General features: G+C 40.0%; 1 protein-coding gene across 1 annotated transcript; it reads left to right on the forward strand.

The window, feature by feature from the left end:
* Positions 1 to 873: 873 nt before the first annotated feature.
* On the forward strand, positions 874 to 18785 carry pex26 (peroxisomal biogenesis factor 26). The gene is made up of 5 exons (XM_062994687.1): positions 874 to 1227; positions 2513 to 2653; positions 4256 to 4578; positions 4733 to 4879; positions 18566 to 18785. The coding sequence occupies exons 1-5, from the start codon at positions 1040 to 1042 to the stop codon at positions 18661 to 18663; spliced, it is 897 nt and encodes a 298-aa protein (XP_062850757.1). The 5' UTR covers positions 874 to 1039; the 3' UTR covers positions 18664 to 18785.
* The last annotated feature ends 412 nt before the right edge of the window (positions 18786 to 19197 follow it).

A 19197-nucleotide genomic window follows, 5' to 3' on the forward strand; every position in this document is an offset into this window, starting at 1 on the left:
GGTGGATCATTCTCAGTACTGCAGTTACAATGACATGGTGGTGGTGTGTTAGTGTGTGTTAAATATCGTGTCCAATTACTGTCCACTCTATTAGACACTCCTACCTAGTTGGTCCACCTTGTAGATCTAAAGTCAGAGACGATCGCTCATCTATTGCTGCTGTTTGAGTTGGTCATCTTCTAGACCTTCATCAGTGGTCACAGGACGCTGCCCACGGAGCTCTGTTGGCTGGATATATTTTTGGTTGGTGGACTATTCTCAGTCCAGCAATGACAGTGAGGTGTTTAAAAATTCCATCAGTGCTGCTGTGTCTTATCCACTCATACCAGCACAACACACACTAACACACCACCACCATGTCAGTGTCACTGCAGTGCTGAGAATGATCCACCACCTAAATAATACCTACTCTGTGGTGGTCCTGGGAGAGTCCTGACCATTGAAGAACAGCATGAAAGGGGGCTAACAAAGCATACAGAGAAACAGCTGGACTACAGTCAGTAATTGTAGAACTACAAAGTGCTTTTTAGAAACAAGGAGGTGGTTTTAATGTTATGGTTGATCGGTGTATGTAGTATATGGTAGTGTGGTAGTGTTTGTTTCAGATTACTCTTATTTTTCTGATTGTCTTTTATTCTCCTCTCACCCAAAGGCTCCAGACTTTCGAGGTCCACCTCAGAGTTGGCTTTCCTTACCAGCCTGTTCAGTTATTAATAGATATTAGTAGTAGTAGAGATATAGTGTGGTGTTTGTTATTATAATAATATAGGTATAGTAAAAAATATGTGTCTTAATTTGTCGGGTATTTTCCCACAATTCAAGAATACCGGAAGCAGTGAGGGGGAGGGTTGAGTTTCAGATACCACAGCAGACACGCAGTGTGCAGAAGCTGTTATTGTTTACTTAATGCTGTGAGTAGAAGAGATGAAGTGGATTTAGAAGTGACTTCATGTGAAACTTATCATTATTAAAACTTCGAATTATGAATTGTTTGATGTTATAAACTATCTTTGCAATATAAAACCGCTAATACGCAGTCATGCAGAGCTGTGGTTTGGCTTCAGTTCGGCTAAGCAGTCCTGCACAGTTTGGTTCTCTAACACATGGAGCTGGACTGCTGGACACCGCTATTGAACACTTAATAAGAAATGATTTTCACCCCGCGTTTGACACCTGCGAGAAAGGACTTGAACTGTTGGCCAGTTCTGATGGACAGGAGGACATCAGGTGGGTAAACAAACTGTTACCTGTAATTGTTAACTTGTAAGCAATCTAGGACTTTTTGCAAGCTTTAGTTATTCAGTGCCTAAAATGTTAGTCACTAATCGAGTTACGGGCTATAGTTTATCATACACCGATCAGCCATAACATTAAAACCACCTCCTTGTTTCTACACTTACTCAATTTTATCAGCTCCACTTACCATATAGAAGCACTTTGTAATTCTACAATTACTGACTGTAGTCTATCTGTTTCTCTGTATGCTTTGTTAGCTGCCTTTCATTCTGTTCTTCAGTGGTCAGGACCCCCACAGGACCACCACAGAGTAGGTATTATTTAGGTGGTGGATCATTCTCAGCACTGCAGTAACACTGGCATGGTGGTGGTGTGTTGGTGTGTGTTGTGCTGGTATGAGTGGATCAGACACAGCAGCGCTGCTGGAGTTTTATATATCGTGTCCACTCACTGTCCACTCTATTAGACACTCCTACCTAGTTGGTCCACCTTGTAGATGTAAAGTCAGAGATGATCGCTCATCTATTGCTGCTGTTTGAGTTGGTCATCTTCTAGACCTTCATCAGTGGTTACAGGACGCTGCCCATGGGGAGCTGTTGGCTGGATATATTTTTGGTTGGTGGACTATTCTCAGTCCAGCAGAGACAGTATAGTGTTTAAAAACTCCAGCAGCGCTGCTGTGTCTTATCCACTCATACCAGCACAACACACACTAACACACCGCAGTGCTGAGAATGATCCACCACCCAAATAATACCTCCTTTGTAGTGGTCCTGGGAGAGTCCTGACAATTGAAGAACAGCATGAAGGGGGGCTAACAAAGCATGCAGAGAAACAGATGGACTACAGTCAGTAATTGTAGAACTACAGAGTGCTCCTATATGATAAGTGGAGCTGATAAAGTGGACAGTGAGTGTAGAAACAAGGAGGTGGTTTAAATGTTATGGTTGATCGGTGTATGTCCAACCTGTGGGATAAACTAAACTAAGGAGTAGAGTGGTGTTTTATTAGCAAAGAGTTCAAATAATTGTAATTTAATGAAAGTTAATCCTTTATGAGGATTTTTTGCCTAGGAACAAGTTTACTTCAAATGTTAGACTTTTCCACAGTACCAGTTCCAAGTTGTTTCCTATTACCATTTTTACTTATCTTTACAAGGGATGGAGGGTACTCTTTAGGTAACATACATGCATTTATTTTGAGAAAATTGATGCTTTTAAACTGTAACAATATTATATGTCATAAATGTCTTTAATACGTGTTTTCTTACTTTTAGGCATGGAGAGATAAAAGCATCTCTTTGCATAGTTGGAATTCAAGCTTTGGCCGAACAGAACCAGTGGTGTGATGTTTTGACATGGGCCATACGACACTATGGTGAAATTGAGCAAATTCCTGCAAAGATCATGCAGATGTGGTAAATTGTCTACCTGATACATTGTGCATGCTTAACATTTGTGTTGGTAACCACAAATCACCAAAACAATTGACAGCTTAAGTAATCAAAAATATGGGTTTCCTCACATTATCTGCATATACAGGTACATCTCAAATTAGAATGTCATGAAAAAGTAAACATTTATATATAATATTTTATATTTATTATGTATACATATGTATATATATATATTTTATATTCATTACACCTATAGTGACATATTTCAAACACTTTTAATGTTGATCTATATGGCTTATAGTCATAACAGAATAACAGAATAAACAGAATCTCAAAAAAAACGTCACACACTGTAATATTTTGTTGGACCGCTTTTAGCTTTGATTATGGCAAAATCTTCTCCAGCACATCCCAAAGATTCTCAGTGGGGTTCAGGTCTGGACTGAATGATGTATCATACTCCCTGAACCACTCTTTCACAATTTGAGCCCGATGAATCCTGGCATTGTCATCTTGGAATATGCCCGTGCCATCAGGGAAGAAAAAATCCATTGATGGAATAACCTGGTCGTTCAGTATATTCAGGTAGTCAGCTGACCTCATTCTTTGGGCACATAACGTTGCTGAACCTAGACCTGACCAACTGCAGCAACCCCAGATCATAGCACTGCCCCCACAGGCTTGTACGGTAGGCACTAGGCATGATGGAACAGGGTAAATCTGGTTTCATCAGACCACATGACCTTCTTCCATTGGTTCAGAGTCCAATCTTTATGCTCCCTAGCAAATTGAAGTCGTTTTTGCCGGTTAGCCTCACTGACAAGTGGTTTTCTTGTGGACAAGGCTCCACAGCTGTTTAGTCCCAATCCCTTGAGTTCCCTTCACATTGTGCGTGTGGAAATGCTCTTACTTTCACTATTAAACATCTCCCTGAGTTCTACTGTAGTTTTTCTACCATTTGATTTCACCAAACGTTTAAGTGATCATTCAAGATTTTTTTCTGACCACATTCCTTCCTCGAAGATGATGTTTCCCCACTGTGCTTCCACTTTTTAATAATGCGTTGGACAGTTCTTAACCCGATAGTAGTTAGTAGTTAGTAGTTTCAGCAATCTCCTTAGATGTTTTCTCTGCTTGATGCATGCTAATAATTTGACCCTTCTGAAACAGATTAACATCTTTTCCACGACCACAGGATGTGTCTTTCGACATGGTTGTTTAACAAATGAGAAGCTACTCACTGCATTAGTTAGGGTTAAATAACTTGTTGCCAGCTGAAACATAATCACCCATGCAGTAATTATCCAATGGGAGGCTCTTACCTATTTGCTTAGTTAAATCCAGGTGGTGACCTTTTTTTGGCCAGGCAGTGTATATGTTCATTAATACACTCATTACCTGGTTGAGGCTCATTTACCATGAATTACTGCATCAGTGCAGCATGGCATGGAGGCAGACAGCTTGTAACATACTGTTCCATACAGCTGTATACACAATATACATGAAAGATGAGCATTTCTCTGCTAATGTAGGGAGACAAGAATGACCTCTTATCAGAACCTGTCTACAAAATATAAAAAAACACAGCATTCAACATTCACTACTTTTTCTTTGTATTAACAGCATCATTCTCTACACCAAAGTGGCTGAGCAGGCAGCAGTGCAGGAATTAGTTAGAACCTGGTTGCACTGCTCCGTTAATGCTAACCTATCAGGTTACAGCAGTGTGGCTGAGCTCTACCTCCTGCATATTCTGCTGCCCCTGGGCCTAAACACTGAAGCCAAGGTGCTGCTGGAGAACGAAGTGGGACAGGCTGCCTTCAATGATGAACAGAGACAGAATGCACTTGCACTACTGGATGGCTATGGTGCTGAAACAGAGTCACCTTCAAATCCAAGCCAAGAGCCTGCGCCAGGAAAGTTGGAGGAAGTAAATACAGCACAAGGTATAATAAGTTGGTGTATTTTTATGTTAAATAATAGGTTAAAGATTAAGTGTTTTGTACATGAAACTTCTTAATTAGAGCTTAGATGTGATCTTTTGCTGATAAGCTGTATTGTGTAAACACACATTTACTTGTAAGTGGTTTCTCCCCACAGGATCAGTCATCCGGAAGTTAAGAGCTATCATTAAATTGTTGTGCAGGGGCCTCTGTTCCGCACAAGCCACCGTTTGGTCTTGCTTTTTTCGTAGAACTGCTGTTCTGTTATTCCTACTTTACCTGCTGTTCATACGTATGGACTCAGGTAAGAGGACATCTTTATTATTCTGCTATTAGCTATAAATAATAATATGCAAAGTAGGTTCCTACTTCTTTAAAAACAGGAACATCATCTGTTTTCTCATTCCTTATTTATCCAACTAAGACTAAGGGTATTTGGGCAGGGCTGCTTTTAATTTGGACCTTTTTATGCACACCAGTTGGTTAGATATTTTTAATATTGTTATACTTTGGATTTTAATACTGTTAACCCCTTGGCAGTCTACCGGCCAGTCCATGGGCCAGGATTTTATATTTTGTGTTTATCTGTAAACTGCTACATCGTCAGCATATCATTGCTGTTAAACAAGGTACCTTTTGATAGCTTAAAATCTTTACTTTTTAGCAACGTAAACATTGAGCTTATTTTGTTTATAAGTTCTTTTAAAAACACAAAAGAATTGTAGGTCTGATAAATTCTGCCAGAAGTACAGCGTTTATATTTTGTAATATTATACAGCGGTACCGACAAAATGTATACCACACAAACCAGTACAATCTCACATCACATTTCTGCTGTTTGTTTTACTTCAAATAAATCAGCATCAAAAATATCCCAGAAAAGTTTCATATCTGATAAAGCTCTGCCATCAATGCATAGCATGCAATGCATCAAAGCACTCGGTAAACAACAACACCGCGACAAAGTTATATCAAACAAAAGCATGAGAGCTAAATCAGCGCATACCTTGTTCTCTTATCTTCAATCTGAGACCAAATTTATATTCATTAGTCTTTCCATTCGAGATAAAATCCACTTTTTTGTAAATGTTTACATACACGGTGGCCATCTTGGATTGTGGCAAACATATTTTATAACTTATAAAGTCAATAACACGTGAATATCAGCGCGTATTGTTATGAAAAAGCACTCACAGTACTCAAAAACCCGCCCTCTAACTGATACTGCTCAGTGTTTGGCTGTTATGTTACGTAATACCTTTACAGCCAATGTAGAGACAGTTATTCATCAGGCCATAGAATAAATGATTTTCATTGGAGAAATGCAAAAATATTAGCATATTTTGCTTTTGATTGGAGGACCAGCTTGTATCCCACCCATCATTTTGAATTTTAGCCTGTCGGATTTGTCTAAACAGCTGTACTTCACCAGCCGTCGTCATAGAAACATGCGCTCCAGGATTACGCACGTTTGAATTTGAACAACTGAGTCAGTAAAAGAGTCATTCTTCCCTCTTATGCTTGGCAATGCTCTCTGATTCAATTCAAACGACTCAGGTCGTAAACAGTTCACACTGGCTGCGCTCTCAGGTTACAATGTTTCTATTTAGTGTGTGCGCGTGTGGGGGAGGGTGTGTTCTGGCTGCAGTTACAGAGAGTGAAAGAGTTCTACACCCCAAAACACAGAGACATGCTATAAATAATGACTTTATAAAGTATAATTAATGCATTTTACACATTTTATCTGCATAATCTGCAGGGGATCAAATACTTATTTCCCCCACTGTGTGTATATATATATATATATATATACAGTGTATCACAAAAGTGAGTACACTCCTCACATTTCTGCAGATATTTAAGTATATCTTTTCATGGGACAACACTGACAAAATGACACTTTGACACAATGAAAAGTAGTCTGTGTGCAGCTTATATAACAGTGTAAGTTTATTCTTCCCTCAAAATAACTCAATATACAGCCATTCATGTCTAAACCACCGGCAACAAAAGTGAGTACACCCCTTAGTGAAAGTTCCTGAAGTGTCAATATTTTGTGTGGCCACCATTATTTCCCAGAACTGCCTTAACTCTCCTGGGCATGGAGTTTACCAGAGCTTCACAGGTTGCCACTGGAATGCTTTTCCACTCCTCCATGACGACATCACGGAGCTGGCGGATATTCGAGACTTTGCGCTCCTCCACCTTCCGCTTGAGGATGCCCCAAAGATGTTCTATTGGGTTTAGGTCTGGAGACATGCTTGGCCAGTCCATCACCTTTACCCTCAGCCTCTTCAAATAAAGCAGTGGTCGTCTTAGAGGTGTGTTTGGGGTCATTATCATGCTGGAACACTGCCCTGCGACCCAGTTTCCGGAGGGAGGGGATCATGCTCTGCTTCAGTATTTCACAGTACATATTGGAGTTCATGTGTCCCTCAATGAAATGTAACTCCCCAACACCTGCTGCACTCATGCAGCCCCAGACCATGGCATTCCCACCACCATGCTTGACTGTAGGCATGACACACTTATCTTTGTACTCCTCACCTGATTGCCGCCACACATGCTTGAGACCATCTGAACCAAACAAATTAATCTTGGTCTCATCAGACCATAGGACATGGTTCCAGTAATCCATGTCCTTTGTTGACATGTCTTCAGCAAATTGTTTGTGGGCTTTCTTGTGTAGAGACTAGGGCTGTCGCGCTAATCGCAATTTTGAAATACCGCGGTATAGACCAGCCAACCGCAGGGCATGCCAAACAACCGCATCACCGCGATATTCACGTTTTTTCTTTCTTCCTTCTCTTTTTATTTATTTATTTATTTTTTTTGGTGCAGGGTCCATCTTGTTTTATACTCTTACATTCGGGCGTAATAAATGTTTAATAAATTCATAATGAAAATTAGCTATGAGCGTCATTTTCCCAACAACTGTTCCTATCCGTTGCTGCTGAGTGTCAGGCTTTGTGTTTTAAAATTTAAACAATTGCAACATGAATTATAGGCAAGTTTATTAATGATCAAATTGAGTTCACACTCAATAAATACTTGTAATTTAGACTATATTCAAACAGCCTTGGTGTACTAAAGCACTTAATGACGGTTAATATGGCATTGCAGCCTGCAAATATTCTCTTGCTCGCTTGATGGAATGGTTTAAATGTATTTTTTCGTTGAATAAAAATGTATTGAAACGAATAATAACTTAAAATGTAGTATATATTGTTATGTTAATTATACCTACTAAATAGATAGTTAATAGTGGCGCGATAACCGGGCTAGATCTCCTCTGCTGTGTAAAGTCGCATGTAAGTACAGTACACGTATATTAGTGTAACGAGCACACACACACCATCAGAGAGAGTTTTAGTGCCGAGGGGAACATCGCTACCCCACTCAGATCCTCTCTAAACCACATCAGGTGAACATGTTGGTTCGTCTAGCGCGCATGATAACGCAGGTTTAAACTTTTACAGACTTTATTCTTTTTTTTTTTTACCATATTTTGAATAGATGTGCATTTAAAATATTTAGCCTAAACACTTTTTTTTTTCGTTTCACAGTGTTTATCTAGCCTTGGCTAGAAGCTTAATTTAAACCTTTTTTTTAATAGAGAAAAGACGCACATCCCTGCTCTGTTTTGTATTTAACATTAAACACGCATTTCATTGGTCTTAAAGCTGTCTCATCTTTGTCATTATAAAGCAATAATATACCGAATCATAGCCTAACAATAAAGCTTGTTTATATAGCTCTAAAATCTAGATCAATTAAGTAATTTTCAAAAAAAAAAAAAAATGGCGATATCACCGCATACCGCGATATTGAGACAGGTTGAATATCGCAATGGGAAATTCTCTCACCGCGACAGCCCTAGTAGAGACTTCAGAAGAGGCTTCCTTCTGGGGTGACAGCCATGCAGACCAATTTGATGTAGTGTGCGGCGTATGGTCTGAGCCCTGACAGGCTGACCCCCCACCTTTTCAATCTCTGCAGCAATGCTGACAGCACTCCTGCGCCTATCTTTCAAAGACAGCAGTTGGATGTGACGCTGAGCACGTGCACTCAGCTTCTTTGGACGACCAACGCGAGGTCTGTTCTGAGTGGACCCTGCTCTTTTAAAACGCTGGATGATCTTGGCCACTGTGCTGCAGCTCAGTTTCAGGGTGTTGGCAATCTTCTTGTAGCCTTGGCCATCTTCATGTAGCGCAACAATTCGTCTTTTAAGATCCTCAGAGAGTTCTTTGCCGTGAGGTGCCATGTTGGAACTTTCAGTGACCAGTATGAGAGAGTGTGAGAGCTGTACTACTAAATTGAACACACCTGCTCCCTATGCACACCTGAGACCTAGTAACACTAACGAGACACATGACATTTTGGAGGGAAAATTACAAGCAGTGCTCAATTTGGACATTTAGGGGTGTAGTCTCTTAGGGGTGTACTCACTTTTGCTGCCGGTGGTTTAGACATTAATGGCTGTATATTGAGTTATTTTGAGGGAAGAATAAATTTACACTGTTATATAAGCTGCACACAGACTACTTTTCATTGTGTCAAAGTGTCATTTTGTCAGTGTTGTCCCATGAAAAGATATACTTAAATATCTGTAGAAATGTGAGGGGTGTACTCACTTTTGTGATACACTGTGTGTATATATATATATATATATATATATATATATATATATATATATATATATATATATATATATATATATATATATATATATGTATATATATATATATATATATATATATATGTATATATATATATATATATATATATATATATATATATATACAGTGTATCACAAAAGTGAGTACACCCCTCACATTTCTGCAGATATTTAAGTATATCTTTTCATGGGACAACACTGACAAAATGACACTTTGACACAATGAAAAGTAGTCTGTGTGCAGCTTATATAACAGTGTAAATTTATTGTTACCTCAAAATAACTCAATATACAGCCATTAATGTCTAAACCACCGGCAACAAAAGTGAGTACACCCCTAAGAGACTACACCCCTAAATGTCCAAATTGAGCACTGCTTGTCATTTTCCCTCCAAAATGTCATGTGACTCGTTAGTGTTACTAGGTCTCAGGTGTGCATAGGGAGCAGGTGTGTTCAATTTAGTAGTACAGCTCTCACACTCTCTCGTACTGGTCACTGAAAGTTCCAACATGGCACCTCACGGCAAAGAACTCTCTGAGGATCTTAAAAGACGAATTGTTGCGCTACATGAAGATGGCCAAGGCTACAAGAAGATTGCCAACACCCTGAAACTGAGCTGCAGCACAGTGGCCAAGATCATCCAGCGTTTTAAAAGAGCAGGGTCCACTCAGAACAGACCTCGCGTTGGTCGTCCAAAGAAGCTGAGTGCACGTGCTCAGCGTCACATCCAACTGCTGTCTTTGAAAGATAGGCGCAGGAGTGCTGTCAGCATTGCTGCAGAGATTGAAAAGGTGGGGAGTCAGCCTGTCAGTGCTCAGACCATACGCCGCACACTACATGAAATTGGTCTGCATGGCTGTCACCCCAGAAGGAAGCCTCTTCTGAAGTCTCTACACAAGAAAGCCCGCAAACAGTTTGCTGAAGACATGTCAACAAAGGACATGGATTACTGGAACCATGTCCTATGGTCTGATGAGACCAATATTAATTTGTTTGGTTCAGATGGTCTCAAGCATGTGTGGCGGCAATCAGGTGAGGAGTACAAAGATAAGTGTGTCATGCCTACAGTCAAGCATGGTGGTGGGAATGCCATGGTCTGGGGCTGCATGAGTGCAGCAGGTGTTGGGGAGTTACATTTCATTGAGGGACACATGAACTCCAATATGTACTGTGAAATACTGAAGCAGAGCATGATCCCCTCCCTCCGGAAACTGGGTCGCAGGGCAGTGTTCCAGCATGATAATGACCCCAAACACACCTCTAAGACGACCACTGCTTTATTGAAGAGGCTGAGGGTAAAGGTGATGGACTGGCCAAGCATGTCTCCAGACCTAAACCCAATAGAACATCTTTGGGGCATCCTCAAGCGGAAGGTGGAGGAGCGCAAAGTCTCGAATATCCGCCAGCTCCGTGATGTCGTCATGGAGGAGTGGAAAAGCATTCCAGTGGCAACCTGTGAAGCTCTGGTAAACTCCATGCCCAGGAGAGTTAAGGCAGTTCTGGGAAATAATGGTGGCCACACAAAATATTGACACTTCAGGAACTTTCACTAAGGGGTGTACTCACTTTTGTTGCCGGTGGTTTAGACATGAATGGCTGTATATTGAGTTATTTTAAGGGAATAATAAATTTACACTGTTATATAAGCTGCACACAGACTACTTTTCATTGTGTCAAAGTGTCATTTTGTCAGTGTTGTCCCATGAAAAGATATACTTAAATATCTGCAGAAATGTGAGGGGTGTACTCACTTTTGTGATACACTGTATATATATATATATATACAGTGTATCACAAAAGTGAGTACACCCCTCACATTTCTGCAGATATTTAAGTATATCTTTTCAAGTATATTTAAGTATATATACAGTGTATCACAAAAGTGAGTACACCTGTCACATTTCTGCAAATATTTTATTATATCTTTTCATGGGACAACACTATAGAAATAAAACTTGGATATAACTTAGAGTAGTCAGTGTACAACTTGTATAGCAGTGTAGATTTACTGTCTTCTGAAAATAACTCAACACACAGCCATTAATGTCTAAATAGCTGGCAACATAAGTGAGTACACCCCACAGTGAACATGTCCAAATTGTGCCCAAAGTGTCAATATTTTGTGTGACCACCATTATTATCCAGCACTGCCTTAACCCTCCTGGGCATGGAATTCACCAGAGCTGCACAGGTTGCTACTGGAATCCTCTTCCACTCCTCCATGATGACATCACGGAGCTGGTGGATGTTAGACACCTTGAACTCCTCCACCTTCCACTTGAGGATGCGCCACAGGTGCTCAATTGGTTTTAGTCAATCACCTTTACCTTCAGCTTCCTCAGCAAGGCAGTTGTCATCTTGGAGGTTGTGTTTGGGGTCGTTATCCTGTTGGAAAACTGCCATGAGGCCCAGTTTTCGAAGGGAGAGGATCATGCTCTGTTTCAGAATGTCACAGTACATGTTGGAATTCATGTTTCCCTCAATGAACTGCAGCTCCCCAGTGCCAGCAACACTCATGCAGCCCAAGACCATGATGCTACCACCACCATGCTTGACTGTAGGCAAGATACAGTTGTCTTGGTACTTCTCACCAGGGCGCCGCCACACATGCTGGACACCATCTGAGCCAAACAAGTTTATCTTGGTCTCGTCAGACCACAGGGCATTCCAGTAATCCATGTTCTTGGACTGCTTGTCTTCAGCAAACTGTTTGCTGGCTTTCTTGTGCGTCAGCTTCCTTCTGGGATGACGACCATGCAGACTGAGTTGATGCAGTGTGCGGTGTATGGTCTGAGCACTGACAGGCTGACCTCCCACGTCTTCAACCTCTGCAGCAATGCTGGCAGCACTCGTGTCTATTTTTTAAAGCCAACCTCTGGATATGACGCCGAACACGTGGACTCAACTTCTTTGGTCGACCATGGCGAAGCCTGTTCTGAGTGGAACCTGTCCTGGAAAACCGCTGTATGACCTTGGCCACCATGCTGTAGCTCAGTTTCAGGGTGTTAGCAATCTTCTTATAGCCCAGGCCATCTTTGTGGAGAGCAACAATTCTATTTCTCACATCCTCAGAGAGTTCTTTGCCATGAGGTGCCATGTTGAATATCCAGTGGCCAGTATGAGAGAATTGTACCCAAAACACCAAATTTAACAGCCCTGCTCCCCATTTACACCTGGGACCTTGACACATGACACCAGGGAGGGACAACGACACATTTGGGCACAATTTGGACATGTTCACTGTGGGGTGTACTCACTTATGTTGCCAGCTATTTAGACATTAATGGCTGTGTGTTGAGTTATTTTCAGAAGACAGTAAATCTACACTGCTATACAAGCTGTACACTGACTACTCTAAGTTATATCCAAGTTTCATGTCTATAGTGTTGTCCCATGAAAAGATATAATGAAATATTTGCAGAAATGTGAGGGGTGTACTCACTTCTGTGATACACTGTGTATATATATATATATACTGTGTATATATATATATATATATATATATTAGGGCTGTCAAACGATTAAAAATTTTAATCGCGATTAATCGCAGAATTTCATATAGTTAATCGTGATTAATCGCATTAAATAAAATCTGTGTAAATGTTATAGAAAACAAGGTTTTTTAAGTGAAATGTGAAAAGTGGACGTTTCTACACGAAGTGAGTGTGTTTTGACCCTTTTGGGGCTTCCATAGTTCATGGACTAGCGTGCTTGACTCCGGTATTCAGTGCCGTAACAGATTAAGTTAATAAAGTGTTTTGCTCCCGATAACTTGTGAATATACCGTGTATTTATTTCTTTATTATGCAAGTGCATCCCTACGACGCTCAGTTATATTATTTTAACAAACCGCAAATGAACAACGGTGGCAAGTCCGACATTAAAACGTTGGTTCTACCAGTCAAGTCTCAACATGAACTAGAATTTGCGTTAACGGCACTATTGTTTTTAATCGCGTTAAATTGAGATTGCGTTAATGCGTTATTATCGCGTTAACTTCGACAGCCCTAATATATATATATATATATATATATATACATATATATATACACAGTGGGGGAAATAAGTATTTGATCCCCTGCAGAATATCAACAAAAAATCCAGAAAAAAAACATTAAATAAAAGTTATAAATTAATTTTTATTTAATTAAGGGAAATAAGTATTTGATCCCCTACCAACCAGCAAGAATTCTGACCCCCACAGACCGGTTATGTGCCCATGAGGCACACAAATTAGTTCTGTCCCTGTATAAAAGACTCCTGTCACAGAATCAGTTTTTTCCATTCAAATCTCTCGACCACCATGGGCAAGACCAAAGAGCTATCAAAGGACGTCAGGGACAAGATTGTAGACCTGCACAAGGCTGGAATGGGCTACAAGACCATCAGCAAGAAGCTTGGTGAGAAAGAGACCACTGTTGGTGCGATAATTCGAAAATGGAAGAAATACAAGATCACAGTCAATCACCCTAACTCCGGAGCTCCATGCAAGATCTCACCTGGTGGGGTAAGAATGATTCTGAGAAAGGTGAGATCAGTCCAGAATTACACGGGAGGAGCTTGTCAATGATCTCAAGGGAGCTGGGAGCAGAGAAATGCTGGATATGACCCCAGGAACACCATCCCCACCGGGCATTTCTTTGCCTCCAAACACGGCAAGTGGAGTTGATGCCAAAGAGCTCAATTTTGGTCTCATCTGACCATATCACATTCTCCCAAGCTTTCTCTGAATCATTCAGGTGTTCATTGGCAAACTTCAGACGGGCCTGTACATGAGCCTTCTTGAGCAGAGGGACTTTGCGGGCACTGCAGGATCTCAATCCATTACGGCGAAGTGTGTTACTAATGGTTTTCTTGGTGACTGTGCTCCCAGCTCCCTTGAGATCATTGACAAGCTCCTCCCGTGTAATTCTGGGCTGACCTCACCTTTCTCAGAATCATTCTTACCCCACCAGGTGAGATCTTGCATGGAGCTCCAGAGTGAGGGTGATTGACTGTGATCTTGTATTTCTTCCATTTTCGAATGATCGCACCAACAGTGGTCTCTTTCTCACCCATCTTCTTGCTGATGGTCTTGTAGCCCATTCCAGCCTCGTGCAGGTCTACAATCTTGTCCCTGACGTCCTTTGATAGCTCTTTGGTCTTGCCCGTGGTGGTCGAGAGATTTGAACGGAAGAAACTGATTCTGTGACAGGAGTTTTTTTTATACAGGGACAAGACTAATTTGTGTGCCTCATGGGCACATAACCGGTCTGTGGGGGTCAGAATTCTTGCTGGTTGGTAGGAGATCAAATACTTATTTCCCTTAATTAAATACAAAATAATTTATAACTTTTATTTAATGTTTTTTTTCTGGATTTTTTGTTGATATTCTGTCTCTCTCTGTTAAAATAAACCTTCCATAAAAATTATAGACTGTTCAAGTCTTTGTAAGGGGGTAAACTTACAAAATCAGCAGGGGATCAAATACTTATTTCCCCCACTGTATATACATATATATTTTTTTTAATTTTCGATTAAATTTTCTCCCCTAATCTAGTTGTGTCCAATTACCCTGATTGTGTCCTCTATACTAATTCGACCCTTCACCGCTGACTGAGGATGCCTCTCAGCTGACATACGTTATGTGGACCTATGATCCGACTTTTATACCACTATGAACAACAGCCAATCGTTGTTCATGCAGCTGCCCAGCCCAGTCAGAAAGGCACAGCTGAGAGTCGATACGATGTATTCGAAACCCCAACTCTGGTGTGCTACTTTTTACCGCTGCGCCACCTGAGCGGCCTATATTTTTTCATACCCTTAGATAGCCAGTGCTAATGAATGACACTGTGGGTACAACACAAATTTGACATACTATGGGACAAATCCATGCTGATAGTTTCAAGTACTCTGGCCGCCTCCTCCTGTTAATGGTTTGTAGGATAACGGTGCATTTTTAGTATAGTTTTGTTTTAATAAGGCTAAAACATTAGAAATGTATTTATTAAGCTTTTATTTAATTCTTAGACATAGTAAAACATAATAATCTAGTTATTAATCTACAAATATTATAGTTATTGTGTTAAAGTGACCAGTTTAGTGATAAATGAAGGTTAGTATTGATGTCAGCAACAATGGCTTTGTCATATACCCCTTTTCAAAATAAGTAAATGTAGAAAATGTTTACTGTTGGAGAGTTTTCTATATTACCCTGTATCTATGGCATAGATGGAACTGTTCCCTGTTACTCGACTACAAAAGAACCATTCTTAGCCAGCAAAATATTGTTTTCCATTACCAAAGTACTCCTGGTCTAGAAACAAGATGCAGTATCAATAGGGATTAATTCCGTCTTTAAGCCGTTTAATGAACTTTATGAGTAGTGTTTGTGTATTAGGAGCTACACGCTCCTGCTATTGCTAACAAATGTACAATCCCAAATCAGAAAAAAGTTGAACCCAATTTATGAACCCAACAGTATGAACCCAATTTATTTCATGTTTTGTCCGGTCAGCTTTATTTCATTTGTTAATATACAGTGGGGCCAAAAAGTATTTAGTCAGCCACTGATTGTGCAGGTTCTCCTACTTAGAAAGATGAGAGAGGTCTGTAATTTTCATCATAGCTACACTTCAACCATGAGAGACAAAATGAGAAAAAAAATCCAGGAAATCACATTGTAGGATTTTTAAAGAATTTAGTTGTAAATTATGGTGGAAAATAAGTATTTGGTCAATAACAAAAGTTCAACTCAATACTTTGTAACATAACCTTTGTTGGCAATGACAGAGGTCAAACGTTTCCTGTAAGTCTTCACCAGGTTTGCACACACTGTAGCTGGTATTTTGGCCCATTCCTCCATGCAGATCTCCTCTAGAGCAGTGATGTTTTGGGGTTGTCGCTGGGCAACACGGACTTTCAACTCCACAAATTTTCTATGGGGTTGAGGTCTGGAGACTGGCTAGGCCACTCCAGGACCTTGAAATGCTTTTTACGGAGCCACTCCTTTGTTGCCCGAGCGGTGTGTTTGGGATCATTGTCATGCTGGAAGACCCAGCCACGTTCCATCTTCAATGCTCTCACTGATGGAAGGAGGTTTTGGCTTAAAATCTCACGATACATGGCCTTGTTCATTCTTCCCTTAACACGGATCAGTCGTCCTGTCCCCTTTGCAGAAAAACAGCCCCAAAGCATGATGTTTCCACCCCCATGCTTCACAGTAGGTATGGTGTTCTTGGGTTCTTCTTCTTCCTCCAAACACGACGAGTTGAGTTTTTACCAAAAAGTTCCATTTTGGTTTCATCTGACCACATGATATTCTCCCAATCCTCTTCTGGATCATCCATATGCTCTCTGGCAAACTTCAGATGGGCCTGGACATGTACTGGCTTAAGCAGAGGGACACGCCTGGCACTGCAGGATTTAAGTCCCTCTCGGCGTAGTGTGTTACTGATGGTAGCCTTTGTTACTTTGGTCCCAGCTCTCTGCAGGTCATTCATCAGGTCCCTCCATGTAGTTCTGGGATTTTTGCTCACCGTTCTCATGATCATTTTGACCCCACGGGATGAGATCTTGCGTGGTGCCCCAGATCGATGGAGATTATCAATGGTCTTGTATGTCTTCCATTTTCTTACAATTGCTCCCACAGTTGATTTATTCACACCAACCTGCTTGCCTATTGTAGATTCACTCTTCCCAGCCTGGTGCAGGTCTACAATTTTCTTCCTGGTGTCCTTCGACAGCTCTTTGGTCTTGGCCATGGTTGAGTTTGGAGTCTGACTGTTTAAGGCTGTGGACAGGTGTCTTTTATACAGATAACGAGGTCAAACAGGTGCCATTAATACAGGTAACGAGTGGAGGACAGAAGAGCTTCTTAAAGAAGAAGTTACAGGTCTGTGAGAGCCAGAAATCTTGCTTGTTTGTGGGTGACCAAATACTTATTTTCCACCATAATTTACAAATAAATTCTTTAAAAATCCTACAATGTGATTTCCTGGATTTATTTTCTCATTTTGTCTCTCATAGTTGAAGTGTACCTATGATGAAAATTACAGACCTCTCTCATCTTTCTAAGTAGGAGAACTTGCACAATCAGTGGCTGACTAAATACTTTTTGGCCCCACTGTACATCCATTCCTGCATTTCAGGCCTGCAACACATTCCAAAAAGGGAGGTACATTTAACCTATAGCATATTTTCATTTACAATCCCCATTTCCAGAAACGTTGGGCCACTAAAAATGCAAAAAAACAAAATCGCTTGAATGTTTTTTAACTGATATATGATAAACATTTTCAGTGTTTTCACCAACAAACCTAAATGTATTCAAATAAAATGTGATGCCCGCAATTCACTCAAAAAAGCTGGGACAGAGGCAAAATAAGAAAAAATTTATATGCTGTTCTGAAAGGTTCCACAATTAGCACTTAGCTGGTAATAGGTGAGGTTTGCAAGTTGGATTCTAAAAGGTTTGCAGGTTTTTACATACAGACAGGTTGCAGTACGGGCACTGGCACAGAGTCAGTAAAAAGGTGTTAAGTGCTCCGGTTATTTCAAAACTGAATATAAAACTTGTTTTTGGTTTTTTTCTTTAGTGGTCTACATTTGATTTAGAGTGATTTAAAATGAAGAAAATGTATACATTGAAACAATGACTCAGAGACCTGTTCAGTTAGATATAATTGAGGATTTATTAACAATCCAAAATACAATCCGAAATATTCATTGATAGAATAACAGACACAGGTAGTTTGAACAGCTAACAGATGTTAGAAAACAAGGCAAACAACAATGGCCGTAAAACAGGCAAATCAATATCCATTAACCCCTTAGTACTCACACTGGTGTGTGCGAACAAATACATGGACAGCAAGCAGGCACAGGTAAGATTCATCAACGTAATTGTTGAGAAACTGAAAACGGGTCCAGAGATCAAAACGGGGGGGAAAAACTTTAAAACAGGTAAAAGAACAAACCAGTAATAAGACCAGTGCAAGGTACTAACGTACAATCCTTCCTCACTTCAAAGTACTGGTCTAGGGGTAAATGAAAGAGTTAGATACATGTTCAAATATCTTGACTTATTTCACAATGTGTGCTACAGATTATTAAATATCTAGATTGTCTAGATCTTGTATTTTTTGTCCTACAAATTAAATATGTAAAGCCATACTAAGGTGGACGATTGGACTTTTTTAATATGTTCTGCATGTGAATGCATTCTGCTAAATATCGATGAGCAGAGTTTAGTGTTTGACTAAATGTGTTTAAAATGTTTAAAATTTGTGTTTAAAATGCACATACTAAAACAAGTTCTTACCTCACAGCTTCACCGTCAGCTTTTTCATGGATTCTTCGGTTGCATGGACTACTCCAACAGATGTGGAATGCCTTGTTTGGACCATATTACAGGGCGTTTTCCTGAATACTGCACTGGACGAAAACTGAGCTGAAGTGTTTGTTATTAATGTATAATTTATGTTAATTTTTAACTGTAATTAATGTACAGTATAATTCATGGGCTATAATAAAATATGTGTCTATTTGTTTGATAATATCATTATTCTGTACAAAACATTTTATATAGTAAACTTTGCAGGTAAAGTTTCAGAGTTGTACTGTAGGGGGATAAGTTCAAATTACCCTTCAGGTTATAAAACAAAACCCAATACATTCAGAAAAAGTTTCAGACTTTTTGAGTCCTCTGTTGTGGAATATCCTCTGAAGCTTACAGATTTTTAAAGGGGTTTAATTCAGCGGTCTATGATGGTCATGGCAAAAGCTTAATTTTGTAGACATTACCAATTTTAGTGTTGGTTTGGTTGTACCGTTTGAGTCATTCTGATGTAGTAACATCCAAGCACAGTTCAGTATTAGCTTATTGACAAAACAAAACGATTTCAATTTAAACTCTATAGTTCATGAGATCCCAGATACTATCAGTCTTTGGGGTTTTGGG

Source organism: Trichomycterus rosablanca, chromosome 1 (genome assembly GCF_030014385.1).
Source record: "Trichomycterus rosablanca isolate fTriRos1 chromosome 1, fTriRos1.hap1, whole genome shotgun sequence".
Taxonomy (NCBI): domain Eukaryota; kingdom Metazoa; phylum Chordata; class Actinopteri; order Siluriformes; family Trichomycteridae; genus Trichomycterus; species Trichomycterus rosablanca.

Bases quoted from the DNA above. Each gene is read 5' to 3' on its own strand.
- pex26 (XM_062994687.1), top strand. From the start codon at position 1,040: ATGCAGAGCTGTGGTTTGGCTTCAGTTCGGCTAAGCAGTCCTGCACAG. The intron at 4,579-4,732 runs GTATAATAAGTT...TTCTCCCCACAG, and splicing joins GGAAGTAAATACAGCACAAG to GATCAGTCATCCGGAAGTTA. The intron at 4,880-18,565 runs GTAAGAGGACAT...CTTACCTCACAG, and splicing joins GTTCATACGTATGGACTCAG to CTTCACCGTCAGCTTTTTCA.